This window comes from Prionailurus bengalensis, chromosome E4 (assembly GCF_016509475.1).
Source record: "Prionailurus bengalensis isolate Pbe53 chromosome E4, Fcat_Pben_1.1_paternal_pri, whole genome shotgun sequence".
Lineage (NCBI taxonomy): Eukaryota > Metazoa > Chordata > Mammalia > Carnivora > Felidae > Prionailurus > Prionailurus bengalensis.
Genome location: NC_057360.1, coordinates 40,517,880 through 40,541,000, shown reverse-complemented (window position 1 = coordinate 40,541,000; position 23,121 = coordinate 40,517,880). Strand labels below are relative to the sequence as shown.

General features: G+C 56.0%; 2 protein-coding genes across 3 annotated transcripts; both read left to right on the top strand.

Annotated features, from left to right (window-relative positions):
• Nucleotides 1–88: 88 nt before the first annotated feature.
• On the top strand, nt 89–12,847 carry PTPN7 (protein tyrosine phosphatase non-receptor type 7). Its single transcript, XM_043569542.1, is given in 12 exon segments — nt 89–272; nt 274–400; nt 2,200–2,260; nt 2,262–2,390; nt 2,929–3,112; nt 3,411–3,495; nt 5,186–5,262; nt 6,477–6,614; nt 6,996–7,106; nt 8,055–8,212; nt 10,075–10,188; nt 11,091–12,847. Coding segments are annotated over 12 exon segments (1,347 nt in total). The 5' UTR covers nt 89–203; the 3' UTR covers nt 11,185–12,847.
• A 1,257-nt stretch (nt 12,848–14,104) lies between these two features.
• On the top strand, nt 14,105–22,916 carry ARL8A (ADP ribosylation factor like GTPase 8A). Of its 2 annotated transcripts, none has more exons than XM_043569415.1 (7): nt 14,105–14,382; nt 18,886–18,966; nt 19,316–19,389; nt 20,623–20,716; nt 20,879–20,946; nt 21,165–21,258; nt 21,804–22,916. In XM_043569415.1, the coding sequence occupies exons 1-7, from the start codon at nt 14,260–14,262 to the stop codon at nt 22,029–22,031; spliced, it is 762 nt and encodes a 253-aa protein (XP_043425350.1). In that variant the 5' UTR covers nt 14,105–14,259; the 3' UTR covers nt 22,032–22,916. The 2 variants fall into 2 exon arrangements, with proteins under 2 accessions (XP_043425350.1, XP_043425351.1); XM_043569416.1 differs by having other exon boundaries at nt 14,106–14,382; nt 21,188–21,258.
• The last annotated feature ends 205 nt before the right edge of the window (nt 22,917–23,121 follow it).

Sequence of the window (23,121 nt, the reverse complement as noted above, 5' to 3'; positions counted from 1 at the left end):
GCCAGCAGCAGGCCAGCACCCTCCCCACCGCCCCTCCATTGTGCCCACCCCCTGTGTCTATTGTAAATCATTCCTTTTCTGCTGTCACCGTTTGACAGCTGAATCAGTAGTGGGAGGAAGAGAGAGGATGAGGATTGCGCGTGTTGGGGCTGGGAAAGGAAGGGTGTTTGGAATGTTACAAGGGAGAAGAAGCCGCAGCGAGCATGAACCAGCTGGGCTGCTGTCCAGAAAAGGGCCTGCCGAGGCAAGGCGGGGGGTGGGGGGTGGGGGGTGGGGGGTGGGCAGTGGAATCTTGGACGTGGGGGCCACTTCCTAGGCCCCAGGCATCCAGATGCCCCAGAGGCGAAGAAGACGTGGGAGTCCCCCCGTGTGAGGGCCAGAGACTGTCCACTATCTGTAAGTCTTCTCAATAGATGTTAGGATTTGGGGATGAGGCCTGGAGGGCTTGCGCGCAGGGAGAAAGCCCCCCAGACTCTTCTTCAAGCAGCCTCTGCCATCTACTTCCGGGCCGGCTGGTCCATCTCAAACCAGAGGCAGCTGAGAGCTGGGGTGTGGCTCCGGTCCTGAAGCTGACCCTTCTGGTCTGGCCTGGGTCTTTGTGGAGCAAAGATTCCTGCTTCCTTTCTCCCCCACCCCACTCCAAGTCCGCACCCACCTCTGCTCTGAGAAGGCGTAACCTGTGCCTGACTGTGAACTCCCAAGGCTTGAGGGGGCAAGGGCTTCCAGGACTAGGGCTCTGAGGCCAAAGCAGAGGAGTAGAAATCACTGTGTGGACAGGGCCAGCTTGAACAGGAACAATGAGGTGTTCCATGTGGGACAGCTGAGCTCTGCCCAGTAAGCAGGCAGAGGCTGAATGTGACAAAGACCCAGAGGACCTGGTCTATCCCCAGGGAGCAGGGCCTTAGACCCATGGCAAAAGTGCTGGCACACAGCCAGCCCACACCCAAAGGGGCACAGGCAAGAGCCACCCGACCCCTGGCGGTGGCTGCAGGCGCGGGAGGGCAGCGTGCAGCTGGGGTGTGCGTGGGTGGCAACAAGGAGGGGCAGAGGGAGGAAGCTGGCTTCCTGAAGCCTCCTCAGCCCTCAAAGACCAACCAACAGACAGACAGACAGCTGGCAAGAGGCAGCCTGGGGGACACAGCTGCTTCAGTAAGTACCTGAAAGGGGGGATGAGGGGTCCCTGTGGTCCTGGGGTGGTGTGAACCCTGGGGAGACGGGAGGGCATCTCCACGGAGGGTGTGAGTAACGTTGCATTGGGTGCTATAGTGCCTGGCTGGCGAATGGGTGCTGACCCAGCTGATAGCCCCGAGGTGGGGGGGTGGGGGCAGGGGAGCCGCAGGGGGCAGCAAGGAGAGCAGAGGCCGCTGAACCCCTTTCTGCTTTGGGACAGCCTCTATCATCCACATCTGCACGGGGCCCACTCTGTCCCCTCACCTCTGTCCCTGCAGGCTTAGCAACTCTAACACCGCCCCCGCTCCTCAGAAGCTGTGACCTGGCTCTGGAAGATAGGGACTGTCCCCCAAGAGGAGATGGCCCCACCACCTCCATGCCCCCTCTTGTGCCCCCAGCTGTCGCCTCACCATGCTCAAGGGCTTGGTGAGGCCATTTCCTGTGACAGTTACAGAGGCGGGAGATGGGGGGATGGGCAGAGGAGGAAGGAAACACACCCCCCCCACCACCCCCAGCCTACCTCCCTGGACAGAGACCCCAGAAGCCAGAATGAACTCGGAAGTTGCCAGCGGTTAGGACAGGGTCTACAAGGGTCCCCAACGGGCTCCAACGCTTCGAGAGGCCTGAAACCTTTCATTTCAGAGAAGGCCTAGACTAGAGGTGGCTTCTGTGAGCCTTCTCTCTCCCTTCTACACAGAACAAAATTGTTTGTGTTTCCTCCCTTGCCTTCTTTCACTTGGGTCCCAGCTTAGAGCCCCTTGTACTCTTGCTTTGAGCGGCCTCTCTTCCCCTCGCTCCTTCCTTCTGGAGGCTTTCCTGCCCTCCCCCACAGTCTCTACCCCTTGTTGGGCCCCTACTCCAATCTCAGACTGCCCACCACCCTGGGTCCCCCGCCTAGAGAAAATGACATTGCTGCTCGGAGAACAGAAGACACCTCAGTAAAAACAGAGGTACCAGAAAACAGGCAGCTGGCCAGGACTTGGGAGCCTTCTCCTGGCCAGTCAGACAGGCCAGAGGGCAACAGCTGAGGGCTCCTGTCTTTCAGGTGAACCTCATGGCTGAGTAAGCCTCCCCTGGGCCCAGCACCCCACCCAGCATGGTCCAGGACCGTGGTGGGGGTGCTCCAGAGCACGGCTGCCGACCTGGTCTTTGGGGGCAGCCATGACCCAGCCTCCACCCACCAAAGCACCAGCCAAGAAGCATGTGCGACTGCAGGAGAGGTGAGATCTTTCCTGGGAGTGTGGGGGGGGGGGGGGGGCTTCCCAGCTCTGAGACTGTGCCCCATTCCTTCCATCTGCCTCTCCAGCTCTGACAGCTGAGTCCAGAGGGCCCTCAGCTGTTGACTCCAATCTGGAAAAGGAAACCACATGTGTTCATTTGCATGTCCTTTGCATGTCCTTTACATGTCTGGGGCATAAAGTGTCACGTCAACCTCGTGCCTGTTTCCCAAACCCCGAGATGGGCTGAGTAGCCAGCCCCTGGAGCAGGGCTTTCTTGGGTCTGGATGTAGGTCTGACCTTTGGAGGCCAGGGAGGAATGGGCAGGGGTGGGCAGGTGGAGAGAACAGTTGGGTTCAAGGCTGCCCCGATCTGACAAAAGAAGGGCATGTAGCAGGGTCCTGAACCTGGAGCCCACTGGGCCTGTGGGTCAAGGGGGAAACAAGGAGCAGCCTCCTCAGGCGTGCCCGATAACAATAATAATGGTTAGAGCAGCGATGTTCTTGGGCACTCACTAGGCACGGGTTGTCCGTGCCTGCAGGCGAGGCTCCAATGTGGCTCTGATGCTGGATGTGCGGTCCCTGGGAGCTGTAGAGCCCATTTGCTCAGTGAACACACCCCGGGAGGTCACCCTACACTTTCTGCGCACAGCTGGACACCCCCTCACCCGCTGGGCCCTGCAGCACCAGCCACCCAGCCCCAAGCAGCTGGAAGAAGAATTCCTGGTAAGAACTTGGGGTCTCCTCGGAGTCCATCCGCCTTTCTGAATCAGAGACAGCCAGCTGGCACCATACTATCTTGGGTACTGCAGGATGCCTCCTCTTTGGGACCTCAGGAAAGAGAACCCTAGGATCAGGGGAGAAAACTGCCCCATGCTCCCTCTTCTGCCCTCCACCCCATCCAGACCTACTGAAGCCAGGAGAGAAGAGCAAGGGCCCAGCTCTACTAGATAAGGGGGGGAAGGGGGCAAAGGAGGCTGGGAAGATGTATCGGCTACATTCACTCATTTCCTCCCTCTACCAGAAGATCCCCTCAAACTTTGTCAACTCTGAAGACCTGGATATTCCTGGCCACGCCTCCAAGGACCGATATAAGACCATCTTGCCAAGTAAGAAGTGCGGCGGGCTCCAAGGGAGGTGATGCTGTCCCTGGGGCTGGACAGGTTCAGGAGTCGACACACAGCCTCAGCCAGGCAAGAGCTCCCTCACATAGAGCATTTTCTTTCAGAAGAGGAACACCAATACCATCCCCGGGCTGGGCAGGGATCATAACCACAGTGAGAATACAGCAACTCATATTTGCAGATGCTTACCGTGGGCCAGGCGGTGCTGGGAGATGCTGATGTTAACTCATTTCTCAAAACGACCCCAGGGAGTAGATTTGGAATCACAGAAAAGTTGCCTCGGGCATAACTTGCCCGAGGTCACAGCTTCTTTCTCCTCTTCCTCCACTGTGGGAAATGCCCAGCAGAGGTCTGCAGTGGCAAAGGCACCATCAGGATGGCTCCCAGAGAGAGGGCTTCGAGCAAGTCAAATGCAGGGACTCTGCAAGAGAGCAGTGAGAGAGTTTGGAGACGGGAGTCCTGGGGCTGTAAGGGGTTGACCCTGCAAGCTCAAAGGGCCCAGGGATCAGCACCTCCTGCTTTGCAGAGGCAAGCAGGAGACACTCAGAGACTCTCCCCCTCCCCCCCACTCAGAGAAGCCTTGTTTGGCCCACCCACCTCCAGCATCTCCTTGTCTGGAGGCCTTAGCTCACCACTCCCAGCTCCTGCGGTGACAGCCATTTGCCCGCAGGGGTGGGTCAGCACTCATCGAATGGGGGTGGTGGGGAGGGAGCAGCCCTTGTTCTTGATCTAAGTCTAACCAGCCTCCCCCCGCTGCCCATCCCCCCCCACCCCCCTCACTCCCCAACACCCCCCCCATCCCCCCACTCCCAGCCAGGAGGGAAGTCTCCCTGCAATTCTCCTCCGTCCAGAACCAAGCCAGCACTGGCAGAGCTCGTCTCCTTTCCTTACAAGCTAACTTCTTCATTCCAGCTTGGATTGGATCTCCCCACTTCGAGGGAGAGGCTGGCACGCCCAGTGGCAGAATGAAACCCGACTTTTGGTCCCAAGTCACCACTGCGGGATTTGGGGCTAGTCGCTCAGCCAAATCTCATATTCACCATCAGAAAGAAACTCTTCCTGGGGCGCCTGGGTGGCTCACTCCGTTGAGCGTCTGACTCTTGATTTCAGCTCAGGTCATGATCCCAGGGTCGTGGGATGGAGCCTAGTGTTGGGCTCAGCACTGAGCATGGAACCTGCTTAAGCTTCTCTCTCTCTCTCTCTCTCTCTCTCTCTCTCTCTCTCTGTCTCCCTCTGCCCCTCTCCCCGCCTCACGCTTTCTCTCTCTCTAAAATATTTAGAAAGGAAAAAAACTTTTCCTCCGCGACCCCTCTTTTTCCTCCCTTGCCTTGTTGGTACAATTGTGCTCTATCCTCTTCCTGACTTCAAGGCTAGAATATTTCAGTAACTGCCCATTAGGGTCTCTGCGGCCCCATTCCCTTTCCTCAATCGTCCTGCACGGCACCACGCAGTTAGCCTTCCCCAGTTATTCCTTTGAACATGTCACTCTACTGCTCACAAACATTCTGTGGCTCCTTAACGTCTGCATACAAAGTAATTTAGGGGGTCTCTGACCACCTGCGATACACGGGGTACTGTGATACGCACAGGAACTCACCTCTTCCTGACCCTGTTGGGAGTGCGCCTTAGTTGGTCCCCTTTTGACCTCTGACCTCTGCTGATTTTAACTTCCTAGATCCCCAGAGCCGTGTCTGTCTAGGCCGGGCACAGAGCCAAGAAGACGGAGACTACATCAATGCCAACTACATCCGAGTGAGTGGCCTAGCTGGGGCTGCCGCGCAGGGAATGGGGGTGGGGTCGGGGGGGTGCGCTGTGTTTGAGGACATCCCCAGAGAATATCGTCCAGCCGTGGGTTCCTGCTCCAAATCACTACTGCCATGCCCCTCCCCACCCCCCCCAAGATGGGACAGACTCCGAAGAGGCCCCAAGACACCAGCCGAGAAAACAGAGCAGATGTTAGGCTGAAAAGAAGAAACCACCCAGTCTCCTTAATGCACGTTATCACATCATCCCTGCCAACCCTTTACACATGGAGGAAGTTGCCCTGTTGAACTCACTCCCTCGTAGCCCCAGGGCTCCTGGCTCTTAGGTCTGCATGGAAGGTGCTAGCACAAATAGGAATGCTCCCCTGCCTACCTTTTCTCTCTCTCTCTCCCCTTAACTGCCTCCCAAAACAGCCCCTCCTTTGAGGAAATGGTTTAACATCAAACTATAGGAACCAGGGAGGCAAGGCGGCCTCTCTACCCCAGCTTCCCACCTCTACTGGCCCGAAGTAGATGTAAAAGTACCTCCCTCTAGTGGCTCCAAGTGGCTAGGACAGAGGTCAGAGGTGCCAAGAGGTTGAAAGCTGTTAGCCCGGGACTCTGCAAATCTCCTATTTGCTGGCAGAAATTTAGTGAACAGTGGTCTGTCTTGATTTCATCATCTTGAGGAGCTGAGATTCCGACCGGGAGAGAAAAGGGCTAGCAAGAATGTGCCACGTCTTGCTACTAAATATATATAAAAGTAATAGTAAAAGTGAAACATTCACTCAACCAATGTCGAACACTGTTTTCTTATTTTGTGCTAGTAGAAAGCAACAGGGGAGGAAGGGAACAAACATTTCCAAAGGACCTGATAGCGCTAGACCCTCAATATGGTTTGTTGAATGTGATTCGTGCTACATTCTTGCAAGATAGCTATTGTGCCCAATTTACAGATGAGAAAGCTGAGGCTTAACGGAGGCTAGGTAACCTGCTTGTGGTGGCAGAGCTAGTAAGCAGCAGAACAGAGATTTGAACCCACGTGTTCCTCCCTCCAGAGCCTGTGTCCTTTCCACCACGTGCCTTCCAGTGTGTGCACGGGTATGTCCGGGTGTGCATGTTCAGTGTCTTCAGCCTGACCCCAGGACCCCCGGGGTCCAGGATTTCCCTGGGGCTCTACTCTCACTGCTTCCCACCCTTCCTTTTACGCATCCATCTCCCCAGGGCTACGACGGGCAGGAGAAGGTCTACATTGCGACCCAGGGCCCCATGCCCAACACCGTATCGGACTTCTGGGAGATGGTGTGGCAGGAAGAAGTGTCACTCATTGTCATGCTCACTCAGCTCCGAGAAGGCAAGGAGGTAGGAGGTGGAGTCACAGTCCTTAGCGAACCCAGAAAAGGCTACTTCTTACCCCACAACACATGCCCCGACTCAGGGCAGCTTGGGACTAGGGCCTCTCCTGGAAGCTGACAATACCCATAGCCAGGCCCAGCTTGAACTTCTCAGAAAAGTTTCTGAGATATACACCATCGGGGCTCTCCACAGCCAGAATGGGGGGTGGGGTAAGCACTTCACCTGCAGGAGAGCCCAGCCCCTGGGTACTGACCCAGGCAGCGCGGAGCCCCTCCGATGGGGGAGGGAAATGGGGAGGAGACCCCACTTCCTTCTCTGCTGTCCTGCCCCCCCCATTCCAGCTGATAGACTCTTCCCCCTTCTGACTCCCAGCTCCCTCCCTCCTAGAAATGTGTCCACTACTGGCCCACAGAAGAGGAAACCTATGGACCCTTCCGGATCCGCATCCAAGGCACAAAAGAATGTCCAGAATACACTGTGCGGCAGCTCACCATCCAGGTACAGGGAGGTCAGGCTGTCTCCAGCATCGCTGAAACTCAGGCCTGACCTTTACTGGGATCCGAGGGTTTATTCATCGAAACCTTCTTGAACGCACATCTAGAAGAAGAGCTTGAGGCAAAAAGCAAGAGAACGTGGGTACCGCCCTAGTCTAACAGGGCAGAGCCAACTAGCCAAGCAGAAACCACCAAGAAGGCCCATCTGCCCATCCGTGCTGAATGGCCCAGGAGAGGAGAGGAGGGGTCCCAGAGTCATGCTGAAGGAACCACCGGAAGTCCAGGCAGATGTATAATGACACATGTGAAGTGCTTTAAAATGCCTTCTATTTTTTTTTTAATTTTTTTTTCAACATTTATTTATTTTGGGGACAGAGAGAGACAGAGCATGAACGGGGGAGGGGCAGAGAGAGAGGGAGACACAGAATCGGAAACAGGCTCCAGGCTCTGAGCCATCAGCCCAGAGCCCGACGCGGGGCTCGAACTCACGGACCGCGAGATCGTGACCTGGCTGAAGTCGGACGCTTAACCGACTGCGCCACCCAGGCGCCCCTGCCTTCTATTATCATATAGCATTTTATACTTTTCAAAGCATTTCTTTCCCAACTCCTTATCCTCCAAGCATCCTGAGAAGCAAACCAATAAGATATCACGGTCTCCTTCTTCTAAGTAAATGAGGTTAAGGGACTTGCCCAAAGTCATATGCTAGTTAGAAGCACAGCCAGGACTTGAACTTGGGTCTTCCCCCGCTCCCTGGACAGCATTCCCTCCAGCATTTCAGAGGAGGGAATGGTGGAGTATGATGAGCAGGAGAAGGGCTGACCTGGCCTGCTCGGGGTCCGTGACTGTCCCAGGGGGGAGTTCTAGCCCTTGCCCTCCTCTGGTGCCAGAGAAGAAGGCTGCCAGTGCCCCCTACCCTGACCTTGGTTCTCATGCCTTGTTCCCATGCCAGCACCAGGAGGAGTGCCGGGTAGTGAAACATGTCCTCTTCTCTGCCTGGCCTGATCACCAGACCCCAGAATCGGCTGGGCCTCTGCTGCGCCTGGTGGCCGAGGTAGAGGAAAGCCCAGAGACAGCTGCCAACACTGGGCCCATCGTAGTCCACTGCAGGTATGTGGCCCCGCCCTCCCCAGCAGCCTATGAGCAGGTGCCCCTTTCCCTGCCATTGGGTCTCTCCTTGGAAGGGGTCTAAGAAGGACAGCACCGGGCAGGCCCAAGTCTTACCTTGGATGGGAATCTCTAGGTCATTCAGCAAGTGCTCTGTTCTCATTCTCTCCTTCATGCAGAACGTGGCCATCTGGGCTGGACATTCAGGTACAAGCCAGAGAGGGGACAGAACATCAGAAAGCTTCCCAGTCTTCTGGGGAGGGAAATAAACATGGTCCCCGGTGTTGAGAAATTCATTTATTTTTTAAATTTAATGTTTTACTTTTGAGAGAGAGGGACAGACAGTGTGAGCAGGGGAGGGGCAGAGAGAGGGAGACACAGAATCTGAAGCAGGCTCCAGGCTCTGAGCCGTCAGCACAGAGCTAGAACTCACAAACCGTGAGACCATGGCCTGAGCTGAAGTCGGACGCTTAATTGACTGAGCCACCCGGGTGCTCCGAGAAACTCATTTATTCAACAACTATTGATTGAGAACGAGTTACTGTCAGGCACAGTGTTAGATGCTGAGGAGACAGCTCAGTTTCTGCCCGGCTGGGTTTATAGTCTGCTGGGAAAGACAGCAGATCAAATGATTAAGCACAGCACAGTGGGAGGTGTAGGGGAGCACAGAACCAAGTCGCCTATCCCAGACTGGCCAGAGAAGGTTTTCCAGGAGAAAGGACATCAAACTAAGCTAAAATCTGAAAGGTGAATTCATCAAGTGAAGAGTGGAAAGAGGAAGCGTTCCAGGCAGATGGAACAGCATGTGCAAAGGCTCCGAGATGAATTTTTTTTTTTTTAAGAGAGAGAGAGAGCACAAGCAAGGGAGAGGAGCAGAGGGGGAGGAGCTTCACACTCAGCAAGGGGGCCCTACGTGGGGCTCGATCCCATGCCCTTGGATCATGACCTGAGCTGAAATCAGGAGTCTGATGCTCAGCCGGCTAAGACACCCAGGCACCCCCTGAGATGAAATTTGTAAATGGACGTTGCTGGGAGCAGAGTTAGAAGATGGGGGCTTGGAGGTCATGTGGGGGAAGGGAAGGAGAGTGATGAGAGAGCAGTCTGGAAGGCCAGATCACAAGGGGCCTCATAAGACTAGCTAAGTGCCATTTCAAAGGAATGCTTTGGCTATAGAGTAAGAATCCGATTGGGGTGGGGTGGAGTGGGGTGGGGTGGGGGGTACCACGGGGGACAAGCTTATGATAAGGTACCCATTTGGGGGTACATACCTGAATAGAACATACTAGCACAAGTATAGACAGAGGGGGCCCATGAGCCTCTTCCCCACAGGGCGCACCTGGACATAAGTGTTGGGAGGTCGTGAGTGGCTTCTATCAGGGCTTCAGATAAGAAGCCTTCCCAAAGAGGGGGAGTCCTTGAAAAGGTTTTGGAACAAAGGGCAAGACCCAGCAGCGTGGAGGGGACAGCTGTGGGAGGGACCCGAGGTGGGAGAAGGGGGCTGAGTGTCAGCAGCTGTAGAGATGGTGTCCTGGTCAGACAAGCAGGGCTCAAGGGCTCAACAAGGCCAAAGGCAACGCGGACAGTTGGACACCACAGCCTGCCGCTAAGCAGAAGAGAGCTCCTCGAAATGTCCACGGGGGCTGGAGGGTGACCTGGGATAGGTTTATGGTGAGGCTGGATGAAATGCAAACTGTTCCAGTGCCAGCTCTAAGCTGTGAAGGTGTTGCTACCTTCCTCCGCCCTCATGTCCCCACCCTGAAAATAGGAGGCCCTAAGTCCCTACGGCTTTCTCTGTAGTTTGAGGCCTGGCCCACATGTTCTCTGGTCTCCTGTGACCTCCCTGTCCCCTCCCTGGCTGTACCCAGTGCAGGGATTGGCCGGACTGGCTGCTTCATCGCCACCCGAATTGGCTGTCAACAGCTGAAGGCCCGAGGGGAAGTGGACATTCTGGGTATCGTGTGCCAACTGCGGCTGGACAGGTGGGTCTATGAACGTAAACAGGACTAACGACGTGAAGGAGTGGCATCAGTGCTTCCTGGGCACCAGGGCACTTAGAGGCTCATCACCATCAAGCACTTCCTTCCAGAAAGGAAAGGGCCCATTGCTTAAAGAGCGGTTTCCTTGTGCAGCTAACACCCAGGAAAGAATCTCTATCTAAAATTTTAGCTTGGCGGCCTAGAATTAAATATGCCACTCTGCGGATATCTGAGCCTTGTATCTTTTTTGGGTTTTGGTTGTGGTTTTCCAAATCCCCTGCTCAGGGAAAGGTGGAAGGATAGGGTGTGGTTGGTCCTAGACACCAGGCAAGCACAGATACTGCACAGAAGCCCTCTGCATCTGGAGACTGGGAACCACGGTGCCAATTCTGAGTTGCATCTCACTGAGCCATCACTGTATTTCTCTGGGCCCCCGTTTCTTCATCTAGAGAGAAACGACGGCTCCTTCCCCAGGAGCCGCGTTAAGGAATGAGTTAATGCATAGGGAACATGTTTTTCAAAGATGAGAACCTACTGTACACATATACAGAATTACTATTTTTACTTTTAAGACAGGGAGGAAGAAACCTTGAGGCTCAGGAATATTCCTGGCCTGGCCTGAGGAATCAGGGGCCTGGCGCTGCCCCAGGAGCCGATGGGTCAGAGAGGAAAAAGTTCTCCTCCTGGGCACAGCTAGCAATGGGGCCCAGCCCTGAGTAAGGGGCGGGGGGGGGGGGGGCTTCGCTCGTGGGGAAGGTCTGAGGGGCAGAAAAAGGAGGAGAAAGCCCAAAGGATGAACATATGTGAAGGGGTCGACAGGTTCTTTGGGAGACTCTCCTTGCAGAACTATGGGATGCTTGACTCGCCCCTCCTGTGCTCATGGTCTCTGCATATTCTCCTTGCAGGGGCGGGATGATCCAGACCACAGAGCAATACCAGTTCCTGCACCACACCCTGGCCCTGTATGCAGCCCAGCTACCGGAGGAGCCCTGCCCCTGACCGCTGGTACCTCCACCAGCCCAGGTGCCAGATCCCCCCACGCCTGGGCAGGTGGTTCTGGGGAAAGTGGGCCTTGTGATCTGAGGGATCCCCTGGGCGGGCATGGGGAAGGGGTGCTTCCTCAGCGGGCACATGCGGTCACAGGAAGTTGCATCGGCAAGAACGGGGACCAGACTCCAGGTCTTTACCACCGGCCACTCTTCTGCTTCCTCTAGTAGCCCCAAGTGGACACTTGGGGGAACCTCCCGTGTCTCTCTGAACTTCGAGCTAGGAACTGGCATTTATGAGACAGCCGAGAAAGGACCAGTGTCCCAGTCTTGTCTAAAGTGTTCTGTGAGCTTCATCTCTCCGTCTACGACATGGGCATTAAGTGCTTTGCTGCCATAGGGAAAAGTAATCAGAGAAGCTCCCAGAAGCCGCTCCAGCTGTATCCCCTTCCTGGGCCTGGCAAGAGAGTGATCCCAAGATCATCTTCCACCTGGGCCCTGCCCAAGAACTGGCCAGATGCGGGAGCTGGGAAAAGTCTGGTCCTGACCGTGGCCAAGTTCTCAACCTCCCGGCAGTGACTTTCCGCTTCCTCACCCCACATCTGTGAGGGCTGGATACCCCCCAAAGACAACAAGGACCCAGACTACCCCTGTGCCCACACCTGTGTCCTGGGATCAGGCTACAGAGGTGACCAGGCCAGTCATCTGAGACTTTTGGAAGAGGGAACGTGTGGCGACCCCTCAGAGACCCAGAGGGCTGCCCCTGCCTCCATAATTGCCAGCCACTCACCCCAGCTACTCCCGAGAGAGGCCCAGCATCTTCTGTCTTCCTTTCATGACCTCAGAAGGTACCCTGGGTACCAGGAGGTATAAAAGAACGAACGGTGAGGAAGAAACAAGGAGCAAGAAACAAGAAACTCCTGCGCCCTGCCCCCATCCACCCCTGCATTTGCAGAGTAGAGCTGGAGAGCCTGGCTGTTTCCATGAACTATCTGGGTGAAGCACCGCACGCAGACCAGGGGCCTCAGCCTGGGACCGCAGAGTTGGGATCCTCATAGCCTCTCCCAGAGAACTAACTCCTTTCATCATCTCGGCACCAATACAATTTCCAGGGCACCCAAGATCTATCTCAGGGCTCACCTACACTCCCCAGGAAGGCATCCAGATCCTTCGTCCTTGAATCCAAAATGAGCTGCCTGTGGGGATGAAGAAAGGCACCATCTCTCCGGGCACTCAGCCCCTGGGGTCTGCCTTGACTGAGGCCAGCTCTCTGTGGAACCCCCCAAGGAGCTGGATCCTGGCGAGCAGCTGGGCCTCCTTATTCACGACATCGCTTCTGAAGCACGTGCAACGTTGAAACTGAGGTTAATTTTCTTAACACTTCCGCTTGGTCTCACAATGGAATTCTTCCTTCCTTACAGCCCCAGGAATGGCTCACCTGCTCCTAACCCCTTTGGGAGGCACTCGCAGCCTGTGCCTGTGAAGGAGGGCACAGAGCTCTCAAGTGCCTGATCCTGCCCTGCGCTCAGACCCAACCGGGAGGGAAGCAGGTGCGTGGCCATAGACCCACAGGCTCCCCACCCTATAACTGTGGCCCCAACCCCATTCTAGAACTTAGAGAGTACAAGCTCTGGAAAAGGAACCAAGTGGGAGAATAAAAACCTTTTGGATGACTGGTTCATTCCTTCTTTCCATCTTGTTCTCAGGCCTCTTTATGGCAAGAGAGTAAGACCCCAGAGACCCAGGAATAGGCTGCCGATCCTTATCCCAGGATATGCACTTTTCTAGCAACTTCTTGAGACACATCAAACAAAGTGACACAGTAGTCGGTTTAGGAAATGGGGCAGAGGTGCACCTTAGGAGCTGGACGGGAACCTATAAGGGGCAGAAGCTAGAAAGATGATACTCTGTGATCCCTCTGCTTCATGACCAATGATCAAATGATCATTTGGTCATCTTGGGTAGGTTTGACATATGGTTCGACAGTTTATGCACCTTTAGCCAGAACAAGAGACTACACCCGAGTGGGTTTGAAAACCTGATTCTAAAGAGCACTCCTCCTAGGTGGGAGGCTTGCCCTGATGCCTAGAACTACTGGGGAACAGCCAGCCCCTGGGTTCAGCAGCCCTGTGGCTAGGGAGGCATCTCTGCCTGCCTTATATCTCCCACCATCAGTCCTCCTCCTGAAGAAAACTTTGACTTTTACCAAAACAGGCCAACTTTTTCATCCGCTGCAGATCTCCCTCACTGGCACCCCCACCCCCCACCCCGGCAGGATTTTATCTACGAATTATGGTGATACTAGTGAAAATCAACCTCAGCCTCAAACAGCTGTTTCACTTTGGGCCAGAGGCTTCCTAAACACGCAGTTCAGGTAAACTGTGGTTAACAAAACAAGATGGAGTATTAAAACACCCAAAGACGGTTGTGACTCTCCGCTCGTTAGGTTTTGAGAGGATAAGACTCCGTCCCCAGAGATGTTCAGAGGCCAAGGATTCAGGGAACAAAAAGCCTCCATTTCTCTCCCTTTCACAGAGAGCTCATCTCCGCGTCCTGGAAAGTGGGTGAAGCATCCTTCTCCACCCTGCTTAACGGGGACCCCACGCACCTCGGGCCCACCGCCCTTTAAGAAGGAAACGGGTGCCAGCCAGGGCGCCGCAGCCCGGGAAGGGGACCTCTCTCCCCAGTGTCCCCGGACGCCAGCAGGCGCAGGCCCTACCCCGGAGGCTCGCGGGCTCCCCGCGCACCCCACCCGCGGGCCCGGCGAGGGGCGAGGGAGGGGCGCGCGCTCGGGTGCGAGCCGGACACGGCCGGGCAGCGGCGGCGCGGGAGGGCGGCGGCGGCGGCGGCGGCGGCGGCAGCGGCGGCGGCGGAGGAGGAGGAGGAGGAGGGGGAGGAGGGCGCCGAAGCCACACCCATCGGCGAGCGGATCCGGGGGCAGCGAGTCGTCGGCCGCTGCGCTCCAGCCTCCGCCCGCACCGAGCCGCGGGACCCGGGCCGCACCGGGGAGGGGCCGCTCCGGGCCGCAGCGCGAGGGCAGCGAGGGGCGGCGGGCAGCCGGCACCGGGCGGGGCCGGCCGCAGCGACCATGATCGCTTTGTTCAACAAGCTGCTGGACTGGTTCAAGGCCCTGTTCTGGAAGGAGGAGATGGAGCTCACGCTGGTCGGGCTGCAGTACTCCGGCAAGACCACCTTCGTCAACGTGATCGCGGTACGGGGGCGCGGGGCGCGGGCCCGGGGCGCCGGCCGAGGGTCGGGCCTGTGTCGGCCTGCGCCGCGCCCTGGTGAGCCGGGGTCGCCGCCTGGCATGGCCGGGCACCGCCGGGCGCCGGGCGGGGGAGGAGCGGGCCCGAGCGCTTGGGGCCTAGCACGGCCCGTGGGAGACCTGGGTGGCGCGCGACCCGCTGTCCCGCCCGGGCCGGGATGGCACGGCTGGGGGCGGGGGAAGGGGGGCGAGGACACCGGCTGGGGCCCTGGGCCTGGCGGCCCCTGGGGGTCACGAGGCTGGCGGGACCCGCCGCCTGCAGAGACAGGCTTCCTCCGGTCCCCGCGCGAGGGGGCATGACGGGGCGAAAGCGCCCGGGCCTTCCCGCCCCGCGTGCAGAGGGTCGCGGGACCCGGCGGCCGGAGCGGCTTGGGGAAGGGGCCTGGGCAAGCCCAGCCCCACCCCGAGGCTTTAACCCCTCTCTGCCGGAAGGGGAAGCCCCGGCGCTGTTGAGGGGGAGGGGAGGTGTCCCCTGGGGGTAGTGGCATCAGCTGAGGCCCTTGGCACCAGCCCAGACTCCTCCTCTCCAGGAACCCGCGGCGTCTTAGCTGGGGGTCCGGGGAGGATGGCATCGGAAAGGGAGTTTGGAGTCTCCGTCTGGCTCAGAAGTTGCAGCAGGAGGTGCCCCAACCAGAGGATGAGTTGGAGGGGCGCTGCCCACTCTAGGGACACGGGAGAGAGTGGCTCTGAGGGCTTTGGGTAGTCGAGACGGAGATGGGCAATTGTAAGTCTTTCACTGCCGGGGAGTGGTGGGGAAGGAGTTAAAATCTGTCTTACAAAAAGGGAAGATGGGCTCCATGGGTGTGTGAGCTGAGGCTGCGGTAATGGCTGCGGCCTGCATTAAAGAGCTTGGCTGGACTGGGCGTGTGGGGCTGAGGGAGGCTTGGGGCAGGTGCTGGGGTTGCCCCCCGCCGGTCCCAGTACCCATACTGGGGTTTCTGAGAATTGTGGATTGGCCACACACTGGCCAAAAATGACGATGCTGTGGGTTAGCAAAGAAGTATGGCCGGTCAGCCCAGGTACTTCTCTGTGTTGTGGCCCATCCCGGAAGAAGAGGGCCCCCCTGATGGATCTCAGCATCCCAGAAGGAGCATGGCCTGAGGCAGGAGGGCAGAGGGAAGGCTGGAGGCTGGAGCTGCGGGTACCCCACGGTCACATATTTAGGCACTGGCTTCCTTTTCCAAACATGTTTTGCAGAGGACTCCTGCCCCTTTCTCCACCCAGTGGTTCCTAGTTCCTCATCCGACAGGCCAGGACCTTCAGGCCCCTGCTGGGTTTTTTGGCATGATTGTCTCCTAGCCAACATGGGCCCCTGGGCTCCTGTCTGAGAGTTTGGCCCCTAGTTAGATTTGGCATTGACTTGGGCTCTTGGGCCCCCTTGGGCAGGAACATAACACCTGGACTCTGATCCTGCAGGCCTGGGTGGCTTGGCTTCTAGGCATTTAGATCTAGGAGACGTCTCCAGGGTAAGGCCAAGAGGAGGACCAAGTTGTTGCTGCTCTAACAGCTCACCCTAGGTGTCACCTCCAGTCCCCAGGGAAGCCCCGCGCCTGGGCAGAGATGCACAGGTACCCAGGTGGGTTCCAGTTCCTCGTCAGGAGGGCCTCCTCTAGACCTGCATCATATCCAAAACGGGATCGGACCCAGGAACAGAACCCAAGAGTCACATATTACACTGCCAGGTCAGAGTTTGGGTGATGTACAGCTCTTAGCCCATGCATTCCCCCGTTCGCTACTCAACTTGCCACTTCGGCTCACCCGAAGGGCTCACCATCCTAAAAGTGCCAGCAAAATTTCCCTTTAAAGAGGCCTTCCAAGAAAAATCACCCCTTGTGGACTTCCGCGGGAGTTTTAGGATCAGGGAAACTGGTGTTCTCCAAGCCTCCAGGGCTCCCGCACTGGCATTTCTGCCCACCTTGTGTATAACCACGGTAGAGTGTCTTTCAGAAAGAAATGAAGAATCGGGACCCCTGGCCTTTGTTCCCATGCCCACCGCTGACTTTCTGAATCACCTTTGCCCGCTCATTTGTCATCTGTTGGTCTCAGCTTTTTTCCCATTTGGCTTTTTCTACTCCCCCTATGAGGTCTGACTGTAAATAGAAGTTGAGTTTATGTGGCTAGCTACTCAGCAGGCTAATGTGAACTGGAAAAAAAAAAAAAATTATACAGAGACTTCACGGCCCTTCTAAGGACCTAGAAGTGTTCTGTTGAGCTCCTCTCAAAAAGTTGTGATGTAGAAAGTAGGAGATGTTTTGCCTGAGGGAAAAAGAGAGAGCCATTTTCAAATATGTAAAAGTGTAAAAGACTGTCCTATGGAAGAACTACTCTTGGGGTACCCAAGCCTTTGGAACAAGGGATGGAAGTTATAGGAAAATGGATTTTTGACTCATTATACAGAATTTTCAGACAGTTGGAGCCCACCCAAGAGGGAATGAGCCAGGAGGTATTCAAGTCTGAGACAAAAGGTTACTTCCAGCCATTAAGTGAGGAGCTTGTGAGATCAGGAGGCATTAGCAGGGAAATGAAGTCATAACCCGGTTCCAGCTTAGCTTTGGTTCACAGCTGAACTGGCTATTTGGGTCCCGGGGAGCCTGGTTTCCCGAACGTTTTCCCAGCCCCAAATCCCATTCTGCCAGGCCAGGCTTTTTCATGTATATGGGAGCCTGTGAATCTTCTACTTGCCAGAGATGCCAGATGGCTCTTCATGCGATACTCAGACCATTTCCATTTCCAAGCACTTTGTGAGCCTTATTTGCCAGTCTCTAGGAAACAAAAACCCTTGTCCCCATTTCACGGGAGGAAGCCGTGAGGCCCAATGAGGTTGAAGTGTCTTGTCCACGCTCCTCCATGTGAATGGTTAATAAAAACTGGGCTTTCTTCTTTAGACCCTTATGTTCTTCAGCAGCCCCGATGGGGAGGAGTGGACTTTGGTCCAGAGGGTGCCCCCACCCCCACCCTGGCACCTTGCTGGGGTTTGGATATTAGACCACATGTGTTTAGGGCCTCCATACTTAGCTGGGAGCAAAGCCGTCCTCCTTCAGGATGCTCCCTTTCCCTCGGTGATTCCTAACTTTTAGGGCTCTGGGACCCTTTTGATAACTGATAAAAATTAGAGACCCTTGCGCCAGAGAAGTGTCCATACAAACAAAAATTTTGTACATGCACATCGGGAGCAATTTCAGGGGGTTTACGGACTCTCTGCAGTGCATCTGTGGCCCTTGGGGTGGGAACCTTACTCTACCTTGTCATGAGCATGAGTCATAAGGACTCAGTTCTCACTTGCAAGAACTTTGGTGAATGAGTGTGGGTGATTCCTCTGGATAAAAGGGAATCGATCGCTCTCATTTGGATGGATCCTCAGGCAGTCTTCATTCAGGCCTACAGACTCTGAATAAGAAATCGTCATCTCCTACACCTTGGCTAAGGGTCAGAGCCCCTGACTTCCTTACGTGACCTGAGGCAAATTATTCCGACCACCTAGTGGAAACAAATGGCATGGTAGAGAGACAAGGGCTGTCACCCTCAGATTCAAGGTTAAGCAAGTCCCATCTCCTGCACCTGAGGGGGGTGGTTGTAAGCAGAATTGTCCTACATGTGAACATGGAAATGACCTTGGAGCAAGTTTGGTCTGGCCTTCAGGCCTGGGCTAGTTTAGAGCAGTCTAGACATCTTGGAGACAATTTAGAGGGGGGAGAAATGACGATCGTTTGAATTCGAGAGGGGGTTATGGGATATGGAGTTATAGTCAACTCCTAATTATTCAGCAAACATCTGCTAATGTTGTTAATGGAGGCGTGGTTCCCCTCCCCATGAAGCTCTCAGTCCAGTGGGGAGACACATAAGTCAACAGGGAGTACAGAGTGTGGATTATCCATCCTAACAAATGGAGTGTCGTACAAATAGACCACAACCACCGGATAATCCAGAAATTACTTGGTGGGGATTGCACGTTGGGGTGGCCACTTTACCTTCCCTCAAAATATTTGCTGCCAGTTTGAAGATATGTCTCCTTCCCTTGAGATCCCCCCTCACTGCTTATCATGAGCTGCTTGAAGTTCTTTGGTTGGGAGGTAATTCTTCTGCTCCACTGGAGACTAACTATAATAAAGGGGCTCCTGTTCCAACAGAGAGCTATAGGTTAGACTTTAGGAGGAATTTTTTTCCCCGGTCTGGGCTGCGAGACTTTGAGTTTGCCTGAAGAAGACAGGCCTCGTGTTCATGGGAGAGCCCCAGGAATCGGATGAACACCTGAGTTGTTTATGGCCATCCCCCATGAAACCAAGGGACACTCAGGAGATGGCCCCATGCCCCCCTCGCAGAGGGGTGCCTGTGAAGCTCGGGCCTGGCCTCTGCCTCACTCTTGCAGCCTTGTGGCCGTGGCCACCAGAGGTGGCGCATCTGGATTCTGTCAGTTGTTACCCCTTTTCCAATTCTGACTCTTCCTCCCAGTCAGGACAGTTCAACGAGGACATGATCCCCACCGTGGGTTTCAACATGCGCAAAATCACCAAAGGGAACGTGACCATCAAGGTGAGCGGCAGGAAGCCAAAACTCTGGGCACAGCTGGGGCCACAGAAGAGCCCGTGTGTGCCTGTTGGGGACGGGCATCTGGAAGGGAGTTGGGGAGGGCATCTGCGACCCCTGGGGGGAGAAGCTGAAGGAAAGCCGAGGCTTGGATAGTGCGGAAAAGAGCACAAGACTTCTGAGGCAGAGGGGTGCAGAGACAGGAGGACCGGACAGCACGTGAATCCTAGAGCAGGGGGTGGGGGGTGGGGGTGGTGTGTGCAGGGAGTAGGGGAGCTGGGAGGGGGACTTGGGAGCCAAGACGGGTTTGATTGCCTGCTTGCTGCTGAGACCGTGTCACCCTCTTCTCGCTCAGCTCTGGGACATTGGGGGACAGCCTCGATTCCGCAGCATGTGGGAGCGCTACTGCCGAGGAGTGAGTGCCATTGTGTAAGTGCAGGACCAGGCTGGTGGCAGGACTCAGCCTCACCTGGCTCCCCGCCCTACCCCCCACCCCCCCCCCCCCCCGCCCGCCCCGGCCCCGCAACCTCACTACCTGTAGGAGCCACAGGTCCAGAACTGGATCCATCAAAGTGCTGGGTTCACAACACACTGTCCTTACACGGCCGGCCTTTACTTTGTGTGCAGATAAGAATATCTGTGAAACACTCTGGGCACCTCCCGGCCAATCTGAGAACCAGAGCATCAACCGGCTCAAAGTACCTGTGTCTCCCTGCCTCCCCCCAATTTAGAGTCACCGCTCTCCTGACTTTTGTGTGATTTAAATGGCTCGTTCCCTTGCTTTTAAAAAATAATTTTATCTCACATGTGTATGCCCAAACAAAAGATTGTTTTGGTTTCATTGTTTTTTACCTCATTTAAAAAACATTTTTTGGGGGGGCGCCCGGGTGGCTCAGTGGGTTGGGCATCCGACTTCGGCTCAGGTCACGATCTCGCGGTCTGTGAGTTCGAGCCCCGCGTCGGGCTCTGTGCTGACAGCTCGGAGCCTGGAGCCTGCTTCGGATTCTGTGTCTCCCTCTCTCTCTGACCCTCCCCCTGTTCATGCTCTGTCTGTCTCTGTCTCAAAGGTAAATAAACATTTTTAAAAAAATTTTTTTTAATTATTTTTAATGTTTGTTTATTTTTGAGAGAGAGAGAGACAGGGCGTGAGCAGGGCAGGGTCAGAGAGAAAGGGAGACACAGAATCCGAAGCAGGCTCCAGGCTCCGAGCTGTCAGCACAGAGCCCGACGTGGGGCTCGAACTCATGGACCGCGAGATCACGACCTGAGCCGAAGTCGGTCGCTCAACCCACTGAGCCACCCAGGTGGCCCTGACCTCATTTTTTAAAAGTATCTTGCTGCAAGAAAATCTTCTGGGGCATCCTTTGCTTTTTTCTCACTCACCCATAGCTAGTCTTTCCCTGAAGACTTAAGAGGGTCACTTTGGGAGGGATTTACACATAATCTCAAAGAGCCAAGCTTCACCCCCTGCATGACAGCTTCTTCGGAGGGGACTTTGGACTACGGGATAACGGCAGGCCCTGGAGGAGGCCTAGATAGCCCACAGATCAAGAGGTGACCACGCCCAAACAAGAGGTTTGCTCCCGCAAGCAGCAGGTCCTTCTCTTCCTACCTCTCAGCCTGTAGTGGCAACCTGCTTGTCCCCACCCTGCTGTCCCCCAGGTACATGGTGGACGCCGCTGACCAGGAGAAGATTGAGGCCTCCAAGAATGAGTTGCACAACCTACTGGACAAACCCCAGCTGCAGGGCATTCCGGTCAGCAGCGCATTGGAGTGGGGGGGGGGGGGAGGGAGCCCCCTGGGAAGTCACTGGGAGCCTGGCCTGAGGCAGGTGAAGGCCAGGCATGGTTGAGGTGGGGAGAGGAAACAGACGGCCTGGCCTGGCAGCCCTGGACCTAGTCTTTGTCCTCCTCTGTAGGTCTTAGTCCTGGGTAACAAGCGAGACCTTCCAGGAGCACTGGATGAGAAGGAGCTGATTGAGAAAATGTGAGTTTGGCTACTCTTCTCTGTCCTTCCTCCCTGCTCCCCCGATTTCCCAGGCCACCGAGAGGGAGACGGCTTGCTGCTGCTCTCAGTATTCGCCACATGGTGGCAGCAGAGCCTACCTTTCCCGGAGCCTCGCCCTCCCCATTGTAGCTCCAGAGCAAGCAAAGGACTCTGGCGCCCCCAGCCCCAGGCCCCCTGGGCAGTCCTAGCCTCAGCAGGTTCTACTCTGGTTTCCCCCCAGGAATCTTTCTGCCATCCAGGACCGAGAGATCTGCTGCTACTCCATTTCCTGCAAAGAAAAGGACAACATTGGTGCGCGTGGGTATGGGGGAGTTGCTGGCATTCTGGGAAGAGCCGGGGACAAGGGGAGGAGTGGAGAGGCACTTCTGGGTGTTCTGGGGCAGTGACTCTCAAAGGTTTTCACTCCACAACCTTCCTTGAAGCCCAAAGCTCTATGGTTCTCCTGGGGTAGGACAGGCATCGGGGAAGCTCAGAATCTGAGCACCACCCGGCTCTGCCCTCTACTGGTTGTGTGACCTTAGGCAAATCGCTCCCTTCCTGGGGCCTTGCCTCCCCCACTGTAACGGTCACAGGGTTAGATCAGGCGATTCCCAGGCCCCTTCTGGCTGTGACGTCCCATGGCTCCGTCCTTCACGCCACCCAGATGCCCCCCGCCACTCATCTGGGGCTGTTTGGAGCTCGATGGCTCTGGGCTTTTGCTGCCCTCAGAGTCGATCCCCAGTTGCAGTTTCGGAAGCCCTGGGCTTAGGCCACTCCCTAAGGTGTTTGTTCCACCTCCCCCGTCGGCCCAGCACAAACTGGAAGGCGTATAAACCTCTCTGTCGTCCCCCACCCAGATATCACCCTACAGTGGCTTATTCAACACTCAAAGTCACGGAGAAGCTGAGACTGCGGTCCTCCCCCCTCGGACCAGGGACCTGCTGTCATCCAAACCCGAAGCCGAGCTCCCCGCCCACCCTGCCGTCCCCCCTAAGCCCGTCCCTCCTCACTCAGTGTGGGGAGGGACCCTCTGGGGATCCCAGAGTCCTGTTCTGCTGAGGTTTGAACTCCTGATTTTATTGTAAAATAAACCGCTCCCATTCTGGCCCCCTAACCTCTCGCCCTTCCCCTTCCCTCTGCCCTCTGCCGGCCCTGCTTCCGGCCCCTTAACAGCCCTGGCCCCATAGCCCCTGCCCTCCTCTCTCCCGTGCCCCACTCCTACACTGCCCTTTTCAACACTCTTCTGTTGTTGTCCTGTGTGTACAGTATATATATGTATATATATTTTAATTTTTTAATTTAAGCAAAGACTAAAATCAACCATTTGATGCTGCAGGGGCCCGTCAGGACCCGGGAGGGGGGCGGTCTGGAAAGAAGGAAAGAGATGCGGGGTGGGCTTGGGGCAGGTTCAGATTAGGAAAGTGAAGGCTGGCACCTGGGGGGCAGGTACCAGCCAGGGCACTGGCGGCCATCCCCATGTCGCGTTCATTTCCACTTCCCGATCTGGCTTGTCCCCGTAGTGCTTGAACGTCACAGGCTGACTGCCACCTCCGGAGGTGCCCCTGTCTGCCCCCCCTAGCCTCAGTAGGGCCACCAGGCACAACCAGGTGCCAGAGAGCACCAGGCGGAAGGGGCAGGAGGCCAGCGCCCGGGGCGCCCCAGCAGCCCCTCCTGCCCGTTCCTGGCTCCCAGCTCCTGCCCCTTCCTGGGGCCCCCAACTCCATGGGCCACCTCATTTTCTGTTCTCATTTTGCAGAGTTGCACAAGGAGAGAACTCAGCATGGGGGGTTGGTTCTTTGGGTTTTGTTTTCTGTTGGTTTATGTGTTTTAATTTAATGATTTGTAAAGTGATGCTCCTCTTCCTTTTTTACACTTTTCAGCTCATATTTAACCTCTGTTTGGAAAATGATTCTTGTAACTGTACATTTTTTTGCCTCCTAACAACACGAATAAATGACCAGTTTTGTGTCGGGGGGGTGTACGGGGCTGGTTATTTGTCCGTTAGATGCCACGGAATGACTGGCTGGCCCGCACACTGGGCACAAACAGCCACGGAGAGGGAGGCACGCGCTCACACCGGGCACACAATGGCACTTCACACAGCAGCCTCCCGCACGTGTGCCGGGCCTCGCCGGGCCTCCTTCTCCCTCCCTCGTCAGACTCGCATGCGGTCGG